The 14,110-nt window shown below is 42.1% G+C and overlaps 1 protein-coding gene across 1 annotated transcript in view; it reads left to right on the plus strand.

Annotated features, from left to right (window-relative positions):
• HYDIN (HYDIN, axonemal central pair apparatus protein) overlaps positions 1-14,110 on the plus strand; it is a 434,530-nt gene that overhangs the window by 258,845 nt on the left and 161,575 nt on the right. Inside the window, exons 31-37 of the mRNA XM_011962106.1 lie at positions 789-916; positions 4,840-4,973; positions 5,443-5,579; positions 5,827-5,954; positions 6,105-6,296; positions 6,631-6,780; positions 9,660-9,899. Coding sequence (XP_011817496.1) covers positions 789-916; positions 4,840-4,973; positions 5,443-5,579; positions 5,827-5,954; positions 6,105-6,296; positions 6,631-6,780; positions 9,660-9,899 — 1,109 coding nt within the window. The remainder of the gene's footprint in view (positions 1-788; positions 917-4,839; positions 4,974-5,442; positions 5,580-5,826; positions 5,955-6,104; positions 6,297-6,630; positions 6,781-9,659; positions 9,900-14,110) is intronic.

Consider the following 14,110-nt stretch of genomic DNA (forward strand, 5'->3'; position numbering starts at 1 on the left):
CTCAGACTTCCCAGTAGCTGGGATTACAGCCACTCACCACCATGCCCAGCTAATATTTTGTATTTTTTGTAGAAATGGGGTTTGCCATGTTGCCCAGGCTTGTCTTGAACTCCCGAGCTCAAGCAGTTCACCCGCCTCAGCCTCACAAAGTGCTAGGATTATAGGCGTGAGCCACCACACCTGGCCTATAGTAGGCATTTTAAATAACTTTCCTACCTTGCCTTTCCAAGTATTTGAATTTGCAATGGCGTAGTGGTAAATTCAGGTGGGAATCTCTCCACTGATTACCTACCCTCCCTGATTCAGGATGACGTGGCATATTTAGTGTTAATTAAAGTAAATTGACCCAAACATATTTTTTGTTAATTGAGATTTAATAAACGTAAAAAGTGGCTTAAAGGGTGACCGGCTGTCAGGGTTTGTCCAGCACTGGGAGATCTCCAGGGTGTAGGGGTTTAAGTGCTAGAACCAAGAAAGCCCCAAGCAAGCCAGAATCAAGTGGGTCACCCTACGAGTGGCTTCGAATGTTACTGCCTTCAAGTTCTGGAGAACCAGCCATTCAGTAAAGCCTAATCTCGTTGAAGTCAGTGAGATCTCTGATACAAATTGAACTCTCAAATCACCTGACCCTCTGAAGCAGGGAAAGCAGGGCAGACGAAGTATACAAAAGGCCACTTCCCTTCCCACCTTACCAGGGGCTGAGAGTCTGTGTTTGGGACATCATTCATATTTTTCTGACCTTCCTGATTCTGCTCTCCTTCCAACCCCCACTCCCTACCCCGGCACAGCGAATGAAAAGTATGAAACATTCTTGAATCAAGCCATGAAAAACATAGACAAAGACTATAACAAATGTGAAACGCTCGATCACTTTGACATAATAACTGAGGAAGTGCCAGAGGATGAGCCTGCTGAGGTAAGGCAGCTCCGGCCTGCGCAGGACGCCTGTGCAGAAGGGCGGTGTGTGCAGAGTGCACAGGAGGTGTGTGCAGAAAGGCGCTGTGTGCAGAGTATGTGGGGTACATGTGCAGAAGGGTGCTGTGTGCAGAAGCCCAGGGACAAGAACATGGTCTCTGAGGTACAGAAAGGAGAAAGACAGAGATAAGGCAAAGAAGCAGGAAGCTAAGAGAGGCAAGATGAGCCCAGGAGGTGAGCTATCAAGTGACTGACCTATTAAGGTTTTTGGACTTCATCCTGAGGGCAACCAGAGGTATGGCCTAATCGACTTCGCATCTTTAAGAGATCCCTCTGACTGCCTTGCGGAGCTCTGAGGGGACAGGAACTTGGGGATGATGAGAGTAGATTCGAGAGATCAGTTTTTTTAGAAGCTGTCAGAGGGCCAGGTGCAGTGGCTCATTCCTATAATCACATTACTTTGGGATGCCAAGGATGGCCTGAGGCCAGGAATTTGAGACCGGCCTGGGCAACAAGGTGAAACTCCATCTCTACAATTTTTTTTAAGCTGATGGAGTAATTCTAGGTGAGAGATGGCAGTGGGGACAGGGCGAACTGGTTCAAGGAATATTCCAGAAATAGAATGGTCAGGACTTAGGCATTGACTGGATATGGGCGTGGGGTTGAAGGGACCTCTAAGTCTTGCTTGGATGACAAGGTAAGGAGAGGGGACTGAGACAGGAAACTCAGGAGGAGAAACGAGGTCTTGGTGGGAAGGGAGGGAAGAGAAAGGAGTTCAGCTGCTTCCCGTGGCTACCGAATGTGAGATTTCTGTGTATCATCTGCGAAGAGCAGCCAATAGGGAACCGGAACCACTGCTGGGCACCTCGGAGAGAGAGAGAGGTTGGAGAAAGTGACTTGAGAGTCATCAGATGATTGTTGCAATCACAGGAAATGGGGAGATTCCCTAGGAAGTGTGTCTAGTGAGCAGGAAAAAAGGCAGATTCAGAATGGAGCCCCAAAGTACCCCAGCATCTGAGTGGGGGAGAGCGGTGGCCAAAAGGTTCTGGAAAAGTCAGGAGCATGTGGTGCCACAGAGGTGGGAGCCAAGTGAGGGTCTCTGTAGGAGAGAGCTTCTCAGCTTATAAATAAAGGATGGGATAGGAAGGCAAAATCCCAATATGTCCTCCCTCATCACCCCTGAAAGTCCTGTTTTAACAGTCTATTCCTGACCATGACAGCTGTGCTCTTCTTTCCAAATGCAAATGTGCATCAGAATATGTTCTAAGGAAGAATCATATATGAGGCTAGAGAGCCCTTAGGTTGGTTAAGAGGCGGCTCTAATGTGGGGGAGAAGGGTGTCATGGGAGAGACTGGGAGCACCAAAACCCACTGGCGATTATTTGTTTTGCAGAAGCCTGGTTCAAGTACAAGATGCTAAAAGTGAACCTTAGCACCAAGGATGATAATAATTAATAACATCAGTTACCACTTATTGGACTCTTATACTAAGCCTGTACCACACGGTTAACCTGCACTGTTGTCTTGTTAAATCCTCCCACAATGAGGGTGGGGGGAGAATGATGTCGCTGTCATCTAAATTTTAGTTTTACAGAAGTCAAGTGCATGTCCCAAGGCAAGCACAGAGCTAGGATTTGAACCCAGGCCTGCCCAGCTGCTAAGATGATCTCTTAGCCTCTGCCTTCTCCTGCCAGCCCCGGGCTGCCCACTGGAAGCAATGGTGTGTCTCCACCTGCTTACTGGTTTCCCAGGCTGCACCTTATCAAAGCCTAGGAGAGCAGTGGGGTGGGGTTTCTGTGAATATGATGGTATGTGCAGAGCCAAGCTGGTCCCCTTGAGTAGGGAAGGGTGGACCACTCGTGGCTCAGGAGCCAAGTACAGAGTTGGCTTTGTTGCTCTAGAATCCGGACAACTGGGAGGGCTGTCAGCGGACCCTGCTCCTCTCCCAATTTGTCACACTTCCACTCTCACCTCCTGTGCCTCACTGGGCCATGGCACACATTAACCTTCCCTGCTGGGCCCTAGACCTAAGGATTAGCCCTTTGCAAATAGTATTTGTCAACCTTTTCCATTATCACTCCCTAAAAATCCATTTTAGACCTTTTTTCCTGATACTCTCCATGAAATATTTTTATTTGTTATATATAAAATGGAATCTCCTGGAATAGTTTGATATATACTTTTTAACTTTTTATTTTGAAATAATTGTAGATTTACAGGGAATTTTAAAAAAAGGGTTTTCCCAACAATAACATCTCGTGTAACTATAGTACAACATCAAATCCATGAAATTGATGTTTGTACAGGCCACAGAGCTTATTCAGATTTCACCACTTTTCTATGCGTGTGTGTATGTGTGTGGTGCAGTTCTGTGCAATGTTATCACATATAGATTTGTGAACCCACCACTGCAATTAAGATGCAGAACTATTCCATTACCACAAGGATTCCTCATGCTTCCTGGGGAAATAAAATTAAAAACAAAATCTCCTTCCAACCCAGAAAATCTATCCACAAAGGTAGAAGAGAAAGAAAACAATTTTATTATTGAATAAGCATTAAACCAGAATGTAATGCACATCACAGGCAATCTGCTGAGAGACTGCAAAGACAGAAGGAAGTCTGCCCCTCCTATAGAGCCAACCAGATCCAAGCCATTTCATTCATGTTCTCAGAGTAAATAATGGCTAGTCTCAAGTAAGAGGACTTGACACCATCATTTGTCACACATAGTTTATCCTAAATCGACATCGTAATTGAGGTGACCAACTGTGTTAACTAATTGGCTTTATCCAAAGGAAAAACAAACTTATCTTTCTAGCAGGGCCCCGTGGAAGCTAGGCTCCCATCCTCTCCCAGAAACTGGGACTAGGGGCTTCATCTTCCTTGTTGATTACATGTCAAAGAGATGGTTCCCAGGTCCTTGAGAAAGACACTTCTGGGTCCTAAAGCTGGCAAGAGGCTTATTTCACTTTTTAAAAGATTTATCTACATTTCAAAGAGATAACATTTCAAAGAACTTAAAATTACAGATGTTCTAAGCTAAATACTCTAAGCAAAGGGGAGGAGGAGAAGTCTCTTCCCTTATTTTCAACAAGGAGAACTAAGCCTCATTTTCCATTTGTTTTTGGCCTTACCTGTCACTAGATTATAACCACACCCACCCCTCTCTCCCTGTCCCTTACCTCTGGCAGCCACTCATCTGTTCTCCATCTTGAGCCTTTTATTATTTCAAGAATGTTATATAAATGGAATCATACAGCACATCACCTTTTGAGATTCACTTTTTTCATTCCACATAATGCCCTTATAATCCATTCAAGTTGTGCACCTCAATAATTCATTCCCAGCTGGGCGTGGTGGCTCACGCCTGTAATCCCAGCACTTTGGGAGGCCAAGACGGGCAGATCACGAGGTCAGGAGATCGAGACCATCCTGGCTAACACGGTGAAAACCCATCTCTACTAAAAATACAAAAATTAGCCGAGCGCGGTGGCGGGCGCCTGTAGTCCCAGCTACTTGGGAGGCTGAGGCAGAATGGCGTGAACCCAGGAGGCGGAGCTTGCAGTGAGTGGAGATCGCACCACTGCACTCCAGCCTGGGCATCAGAGCGAGACTCTGTCTCAAAAAATAATAATAATAATAATAATTCATTCCCTTTTACTGCTGAGTATTCCATGGTATGGATATACTGATTTGCTTACCCTCCCCACACCCTTCCCAGGAAAAATTTAATGCCTTAAACATACTGTGTATCTGTTTCTGTTCTGTAGCCCTTTGGGGGTCACAAATCATTGTAATATTTAAGATATTTTCCACCACCCTCCAAGAGCTAATTTTTGCCTCTTTGGGGGTGATATTGTCCCTGTTGGGAATGCATGTTCCTAAAGAATTTGCTGACTTAGCTCCTCTTTCTTGCTTCAGGTAAGTGCTCATCTCCAGATGGAGGTAGAAAGACTTATAGTCCAAAGCTATGTCCTAGAACATCAGAAAACAACCACCCCTGATCCTATGGATGACACCTGCTTCAGCCATCGGAGTCGCTGCAAACTGGCCAAGTGAGTGGTTTCCAGTGACCGCCCTTCTGTGCTGTGCTTGTTTCAGAGTGTAGCAGAGCAAGCAGTGCTGCCTCGTGCAGCATGCTCCCTGAAACACTGGCTGATCATCTCGGAATGAAATCCACTCATCTCAGTTATCCACCATCCCCTAGCATCAAGCCAGCCGGGCAGGTTTCTGCCTCTTCAAGTGAGAGCAATACAGCTATGTCGAATGGACAGGCTCTGCTTCAGGTCCATAAGGGCCCACACTGAACGTGTTCTGAGATAATGGCCAAAACAGCGATGTGAATCTCTGGGGGAGTTAACATTGTTTCTAGTCTCCGTTTGGGTAGCCATTCGTTGTTCTCCACTCTGGAGAATAAAATTGTGCACAAGAGGTAGAAAAAAACAAAAAAATCAGACTCTTTCACTTTTGGAAAAGTAGACTTCCAGGTTTGAAAGTGACTAGTAAGTCTATTAACCATTTCAGAGTCCAGCTGCCAGAGTACATCCTGGACTTTGGCTACATCATCCTTGGCGACGTCCGAACCCACATCATCAAGATCACCAACACCAGTCACTTTCCAGTGTCGTTCCATGCAGACAAGCGTGTCCTTCATGAGACAGGTACGCAGGCTGGGGAGACCCTTTCCTATTGTACTTGGTCATTTCTCACAAGGAACCCATCAGTACAGTTCTGTATTTGTCCACAAATACAGAACAGCATTTGTGCCTCTGGGATCGGCTAAAAGGATTCTTGGGCTATTCAGTGATCCTTTGAGCAGTCATTCTGACCCAGTGGGGGCTTTCTCTAGAGCAGCTCTTGTTCACTGTTTCTCTTTCCCACTAAGAAATGTTTTTTGTTTTGGTCCAGGATTCAGTACCAAGCTAGATCGTGTAAAGAATCTGCCTCATTGTGAAACGGAAATATTTGAAGTGAGATTTGACTCACAGGGGGCCAATCTTCCTATTGGAAGCAAAGAAGTCATTCTGCCCATCAAGGTACAAGGCACCACTGGGCCCACCCGGCCCTGCAGGTTTCCAGCTCTGCTTGTGATCGCCCTAAGATAATCCAGTTATTATGTCAGACCTGTGATTCTTGTTTTCCCCAACCCCATGCCACATGATAACTGCAGTTTATACCCTCTCCAGGTGGTTGGAGGGCCAGCAGTTCACATCCGTCTCCAAGCCAAGGTGACCATTCCAACCATGACTCTCTCTCATGAAAAAGTGGACTTTGCCACAATTCAGTGTGGACAGTGCCTGGTGGAAACTATTCAGCTTTCCAATCATCTCCAAGTGCCTTGTGAATGGTTTGTCCAGAGCCAAAAGCCTGTTGACAAGGTAAACGAGCTGTGGCCCATTAGTCCTCCTTTCTCCATCTCCATTTCAGCCAGATTTGTAACTCTAGGCCTTGGCGCTCATCATTTCAACCTCCTGCTCAAAGACTCAGTGGCAACAGTTGCCTCCTGAATAAAACCTGGGCCCTTAGCCCAGCGCTTGAGGTCCTATCAGGCCATGCTGTCAGGTGGAATGTCTTATTCATCTTTGTACCTCTGGTATCTACACATTCCCTGACACGTGAGAGGTACTCAGGAAATGTGGGTTGTGTGAGTGGAAGGTAAATGAGCTCATTTTCCATAGAAGGTGATCTAATTGTCTAATATGTATAAACCAGCTGGAGAAACACATGCCGAAGTACTTAAGACAGAAACTACGTGCTGAATTAAAGCCAAAGACACGGATCTTCGAAATCCAGCCCATTTCTGGAGTCCTGGATCCTGGTGAGAAGTCCAATGTGCAGGTGAAATTCATGCCAAAAGAAGAGGTGAGCTTTAAAGAAACGTGGCTTCATTTCGATTCTCTGGACCTCTTTGAGCTTTACTCAAAGTCCATGCTTGTTTGGGTCTCAAGGGAAGCTTTGAGTGACCTGTGCCTGGCATTTCTGAATATGGCATCTCAAGCACTTCTGGTTCATATAGGAGCTGTGTGGCCTGGTGGTCTGGAATCATCAGACTAAAATATCAATTTTTATCAGAGGGCCGGGTTTAGTAGCCTTCTGCCTCTGCATACTTACATACTTCTACATTCTGCCTCTGCATACATACTGCCTCTACATTCTGCCTCTGCATACTTACATACTACTACATTCTGCCTCTGCATACATACTGCCTCTACATTCTGCCTCTGCATACTTACATACTACTACATTCTGCCTCTGCATACTTACTACTGCATACTACTACTTACTTACTACTTACTACTGCATACTACTACTGCATACTTACTACTACATACATATGCATACATATGCATACCATACTACTACATACTGCCTCTGCATACTTACATACTACTACATTCTTCTGCATACTTACATACTTCCTCTTTGAGGAAATTACTTAGCCTCATTCAGTCTCAGTTCACTCATAAATAAAACAAAAAATAGTAATATTGTATATCAAAAGTCCCTTATTGAAATTCTGAAACCCAATAAGATCCAAAACTGGGGGTGGGGGTTTTGAGATTTCATAAGCTTCGGACCAAAACTCATTTGGCAGAAAAATCTCATCTGAATTGACATGAGACCATTTAACCTTTATTTGTACCACTTAGTTTTCAGAGTCAAACATTGCCACCAACCATTAATGTATTTGATTACAGGGGACCTGCCCCAGACCCTGCTGAGGGTATTAGGTAACATAGGGTATATACACTGTGTTTACTATTTTAAAAAATCTGAATTTGAAAGTATCTGGCCCCTGGGTTTCAGATAACTTATTGTCAACCTGTAATGACTACCTCCTAAGGTCATTTTGAAGATTAAACACACAGTATTGAATAAAGTACACAGCATGCTGCTCTATGTAAGTAAGTCTCTCAATAACTATCATCATCAGTAGTCGTGAAAAGTACGTCCCGGTAGATGGCCTCCTGGAGCCCCATAAATGTTTCTTTTGTGAACATAATCAACTCAAAGCTACTTCTGATCAGGAACGTAGTAAAATTAATAAAATCCTAGAACCAGAGAGAATCTCAAGAGGTTGCACTGGAAAGACTTTTATTCAAAACCTAAGGCACTTGGGAAATATATTTTTCTCTATTCTGTTATTTTAAAAGAACAATTGATCTGTGTTTTATAGAAGAGCTATGGTTAACTCCCATTTTCCTTGTAATTGCTTTGAGGAAGTGCTTAAGCACCTTCAGTGAGAAAGAGAAAAAACAACTTCCTATCTCATTCTAAAATAAAACCCATGTTTTTATCATTATCAAAATCTTCCCAGTCCGTTTAAAAGAAAATTAGCAATATATTTGTCATTCTTAAAGAGTCTTAACATTTTAAAAGGGTTTACTCAAGATTGTGGATTTTTTCCATTACTTACTGAGGGAAATATAGTAAAAAAAAAAAAAAAAAGTAGATTTCTTCAAGCAGTTTCATGAATGTTGAGTTGGAATTGGTCAAAGTTAGTAAAATGTTTCCACCAATTAAGAGAGAAATTTATTAGCTGTATACAAGGAATGGTTAGCCCTGCAGGCCATACAATCCATATATCTGCATCATCATCAACATCAGCAGTGCCAAGAAATCAATGACATCCAGACCAACAATTCTTAGGCATTATAACATGCTCAAGAAAATGAATGAAATGTTTTAGAAAGATTTCCATAAGCAGCAATTAAAATATAGAAGTTTGAATCATAAGGTACTAAGCCCATAACTATATAGAAACCCCTCTTAGCCAATAATTTATCTTATTGTGTCCAGCAATAGATATTTCTGTGTGTATGTCTGTATACATTCCATCCATTTGCTTTTTCCCCTTCAAGCTAAGGTAGGAGGTCTTCAAATTGTGATTTTCCTAATTTCCACTCAAGCCAAGCCACAAGTCCAGCTATACCAGAATAACCTAGGCATCTGGTTAAAAATGCTGAATCCCAGCCTTACTCTGCCCCTACAGAGTCAGGGTTTCTAGGGATGGAATCTGAGGATCTGCATGTTTAATAGGTTCCCCAGTGAAATCAGGCTAGGAACTATGGGATGGAAAGTAGATTTGGGTACCATTTTGAGAAAACATATGAGTAGTTATGATATCACTATTGACCAGTATCTGGTTGTAATTGTATCTGATGAACTGAATGCCCCAGCTCTGGCATTCTGCCAAACTCTGGGAAAATATGCAAAGTACACGCTTCCGAATCATCACTCCTTGGGAGCAAGGGAGCTGGGGTCTTTTTACCGTAAATCCCCAGAGTCATTGCTTGATTAACTAATTCCAGATGGTATCATTTCCCTGGCATTTCTGCCCTGCCCTCCCCTGCCCATGAGCAGCAGGTCCATGAAATGAGAACCTTTAGGCCCAGAGGTGCAGACAGGGGCAGTTGGAAGTCTGAGCCACACTGGAAGATCCGAGGGATGTGACAGTGACACTCAGAAGGCTTGCTACACATGATGAAGCACTTGATACAAGTGCTGGAATGCTAGATGCCCACAATGGATTTGATATCTAGCACTTGGTACAATGCCTGCCATGCTAAATACCCAGTACTTACATTAATCCAGTAATGTAAATTACTCCTATGCAATTTTATTATAAGTTTTCTCTCTTAATCTAAATAGATAAGTTTTTTCCCCTCAGCGGTGTTTTGTTTTACATGACATGTAGTGGAAATAAATTCAGATGCTTGTTTTGTTTTTATGTTTTCCAGAAATTCTACAGCCAAACCCTGGTGTTTCAGATTGCCCAGAGTGCTCAAAAGCTTACCCTGCTGGTACGTGGGCAAGGTCTAGAGCCACGCCTGGAATTTAGTCCTTCAGTCCTGGATCTGGGGCCACTGCTACTTTGTGCACCTGGAGACGAGGCCGAGGTGGTAGTGAAGAATCCCTGCAACTTCCCCATTGAGTTTTATTCCTTAGAATTTGATCAGCAATATCTCATAGAAGAAAAGGTGAGCAGAGGCCAAAGCCAAACTCTGTTTTTCTACACGTGCTGGACCCTGCTATATACTCATGCTCTTTTCTCTGCATGCAATAACATCCTCCTGGCCTTTCCTATCTTTTTCTCCTTGAATTCTTCCTTGTCAATTTAGTGATCACTTCTCTAGAGCCTTTTCTAAGCTACTTCCCTTGACCTGAGTAGAATCCTAGACATTTTAAGCAGCTAATTGAAAAGCTAATGCATGTTCATGGTTAAAATTCAAACAGTAAAGAACCATACGTAGCAACATGCCAATATCATTGTATTTGAAATTGAGTTACTTGTAGACAGTGTGTAATTGGATCATTTTTAAAAATATCTTTTGCCAATCTCTGACTTTAGTTGATATATTTAGACAGTTTACATTTAGTGTAATTATTGCTATGTCAGGACTTAAGTCTACCATCGCATGTTGTATTGTTTTTGGTCTGTTTACTTTTTCCTACTTTCCTGTCAGTTACTTCAACGTAATTTAAAATTCCATTTTTATTTACTCAGAGTGTTTTTTGGGTGTATCTCTTTGTATAGCTCATTTAGTTATTGCTATAGGTATTACGTTATCTGCACATAACGTTATAATCAACTGGTATTGACGTTTTACCAGTTCTAGTGTAATTTAGAAAACTTTCCTCCATTTAACTCCCTTCAGCCTTCCAATTTTTAATATAACTGTCTTAAATATTTTTCTTATATTAGCTAGCACTATAATTATTGTTTCAACTGCTGAACATACATTTGAAGACCCCAGAGGAAAGGGAAAATGTATTATATTTGTCTCTCTTTTTACTCTTTCTGTTCTTTCTTCCTTTCTGATATGCCAAGATTTCTTCTTTTATTATTAACTTCCTGTTTAGAGAGCTACTTTTAGCTCTGCTGTTAGGGTATGCCTGTGGATAGAAATTTCTTAGTTTTCCTTCGAGAATGCCTTGACCTCCCCCCTCATCATTGAAGGATTTGTTCACTGGATATAGAATTCTGAGCTGGCGGTTCTTTCATCCCTTGGAATATATGCCACTTTCTTCTGGCCTCCATGGTCTGATGAGAAATTCAATGTTATTTGAATTATTTTTTTCCTCTGTAGGGAAGATTTCATTTCTCTCTCAGTTCTTGGAGGAATTTTTCTGTGTCTTAGTTTACAGAAGTTTGACTATAATGTGTCTTGGCATAAATTTCTTTTGGTTTATTCAGTATGGGATTTGCTGAGTTTCTTGAATCTGTTGATCTTTATCTTCTTTCCAATTTGGAAATTTTTCAGGCATTATTCATTTGAGTACCTTTTTCAGCCTCATGCTCTTTCTGCTCTCCTTCCAGGGCTCAAATAACACTCAGATATTTTGTTACCGTTTTATAGTTCTTTAAGGCTCTTTTTTTTTTTAAGACTATTTTATCTGTTATCCAGAGTAAGTTAATTTCTATTATTTTATCTTCAAGTTCACTGATTCTCTTCTCCATCCATTTCATTCTGCCCACATAGTGAGCTTTTATTTTGGTAACTGTATTTTTAAGTTCTAAAACTTTCATTTAGTTCTTTTTTATATCTTGTGTTTCTTTGCTAAGACTTTCTTTTTTTTATTTGCTTCAAGTATGTTCATAATTGTTCACTAAAGCATTACAATGATGGCTAGTTTAGAATCACTGAAAGATAACTAATATCACTATTACCTTGAAGTTGATATCTATTCATTTTCTTTTATCATTCAAGCTAAAATGTTCCTGTTTGTTACTATGATGAAGGATTTTTAGTTAAAACCTGGGCATTTTTGGTATTATGTTATGAGACTCTGGACCTTATTTAAATTTTGTTTTAATTGGCCTTTTCTGAAACAACTTGGGCAAGGAGAAGGGAGCACACTGCCTTCTTACTGTCAGATGCAGGTAATAGTCTAGGTTCCCTCCTTGGCCTTCTTTGACAAACAGTAGGAGGAGCTCTTCATTACTGCTGGGCAGGAGTGGTATTTCTGGCTGTCTGCAAGGCCTCCATTGATACCTTCCTGGCTGGGAGAGGCAGGAGTGCCTTGTTGCTACTCTCCACACAGCCTCCACAGACTCTGCATGGAAAGGTAGAGGGGTAGCCATATTATCCAGGACCACTGGGTAATGACAAAAGTTCTGACTCTCCACTAGAGCTCATCTGACACCACCCCAGCAGAGGGGAAGAGGGGCATTTCTTTACCACCAAATGGACGTGGAAGTGCAGGCCCCCTACATGGGCTTTACTGACAGTTTTAGAGGGGAGGGGAGGTCTTGTTACCCACTGGCAGGGAGGACACTCCTAAGATGTCCCAGACTTGACAGGTTCATTTCCTGCCCAGATCTGGAGCCAATCATTTTTCCAAGGAGCCCTTGTTCCTTTTAGTATGAAATGGCATTTAGAGATCACAATCTGGACCACTGGATTGTGACTTTCTAGGTCTTTTTAGTAAATAGAACTAGGAAATGTGATTTTTAAGAGGGGAAAAAAATCATAACACATATGGTGTTTCAAATTCCAATTTAAGATTATAGGATTTTATCTAAATTCTTTGATGATATATTTGTTTCTGCTTTCTCTTGAAAATCATGGATATAAACTTACTTAACAATTTATCTTATAAAATATACATTTAGCCAGGCACAGTTGTACACACATAATCCTAGCATTTTGGAAGGCCAAGGCAGGAGGACTGCTTGAGCTCAGGAGTTTGAGCCCAGCCTGGGCAGCATAGCAAACCCTATCTCTACAAGAAAAATACAAAATACTTTGGGAGGCTGAGGGAGGTGAATCACGAGGTCAGGAGATCGAGACCATCCTGGCTAACACAGTGAAACCTCGTCTCTACTAAAAAATAAAAAATAAAAAAAATTAGCTGGGCGTGGTGGCAGATGCCTTTAGTCCCAGCTACTTGGGAGGCTGAGGCAGGAGAATGGCGTGAACCTGGGAGGCGGAGGTTACAGTGAGCTGAGATCGTGCCACTGCACTCCAGCCTGGGTGACAGAGTAAGATTCTGTCTCTGAAGAAAAAAAAAAAAGTACAAAATAATTTAGCTGGACATGCTGGTACATGCCTATAATTCCAACTACTCGAGAGGCGGAGGTGGGAGTTCCAGTTGAGCCTGGGAGGTCGAGGCTGCAGTAAACCAAGATCATACCACTGCACTCCAGCCTGGGTGACAGAGTGAGACCCTGTCTCAAAATAAAATAAAATAAAATAAAATAAAATAATTAATAAATAGCTTCAAAATAGTAATATCAATATTCCTACTAATAGTAAGACTACTGAGTCCTATTATCCATAAGCATGGTGAGGCCTCTGTGCTGTGTTCCAGCAGTTCCCCCAGATCCACATCTCATGCTCCCCACCCTGCTGCCCTACCTTGAGCTACACCTTTGTCTAATAACCTTAGTGTCCTACTCTTTGAAACAGCCTCTTAATTCCCTCCTATGAGCAATATTAAAATTACCTAGTAATCTTTTTCCCTCTGCCCTTTCCATCCTCTAATTTAAAATGATTTTATTTCCAGTTAATACCAGCTGAGTAGTCATCTCATGTACCCTTCCCCCATATTTGCTACTTGTATTTTATCTATATTGTCAGAGCTTATAGTATTAAGGTGTCAGGACTTAATTTCCATCGTGGAGTCTTAGTTTTACACTAAGGCATATTGAATGCCCAACACCAATCCTTACAATGAAGCTTCTCCAATCACTTCTGGATTATCTACAGTTCATTCTCTGGTGGATTTCTCAGGTAGGGATCATGGGAATGATATTCTCTGAGTATTCAAACATTCATAACAATTTATCTGTGACTTTTGAAGATCAGATACAATATTCTTCGCTTACATTTTCTTGACTTGACTATTTTAAATGTGTTGCTCCATTGTTTCCTCATAAGGTATTGCTGTCCATGAAGCCCAGCGCTGTATTTGTTATCATTTGCTGCATAATAAATTAGCCCCAAACTTACCGACCTAAAACAGTAAACGTTTGTCATCTTGTGCTTTCTGTGGGTCAGGAATTTGAAGGTGGCTTAGGTGAGGGGGGATTCTGCTTCCTCTGGACCCTCCCCTACTCAGCCTTTGAATCTTCTGTCTTCTTTGCTTCCAATGTTGATAGCCTGCTTAGTTTGCAGTCTGCTCCCGGAAGTTTTTCTCAGAATGGGAACCTGCCCTTAAGGGGCAGATTCTTTTTTTTTTTTTTTTT

This window comes from Colobus angolensis, unplaced genomic scaffold (assembly GCF_000951035.1).
Source record: "Colobus angolensis palliatus isolate OR3802 unplaced genomic scaffold, Cang.pa_1.0 Scaffold116, whole genome shotgun sequence".
Lineage (NCBI taxonomy): Eukaryota > Metazoa > Chordata > Mammalia > Primates > Cercopithecidae > Colobus > Colobus angolensis.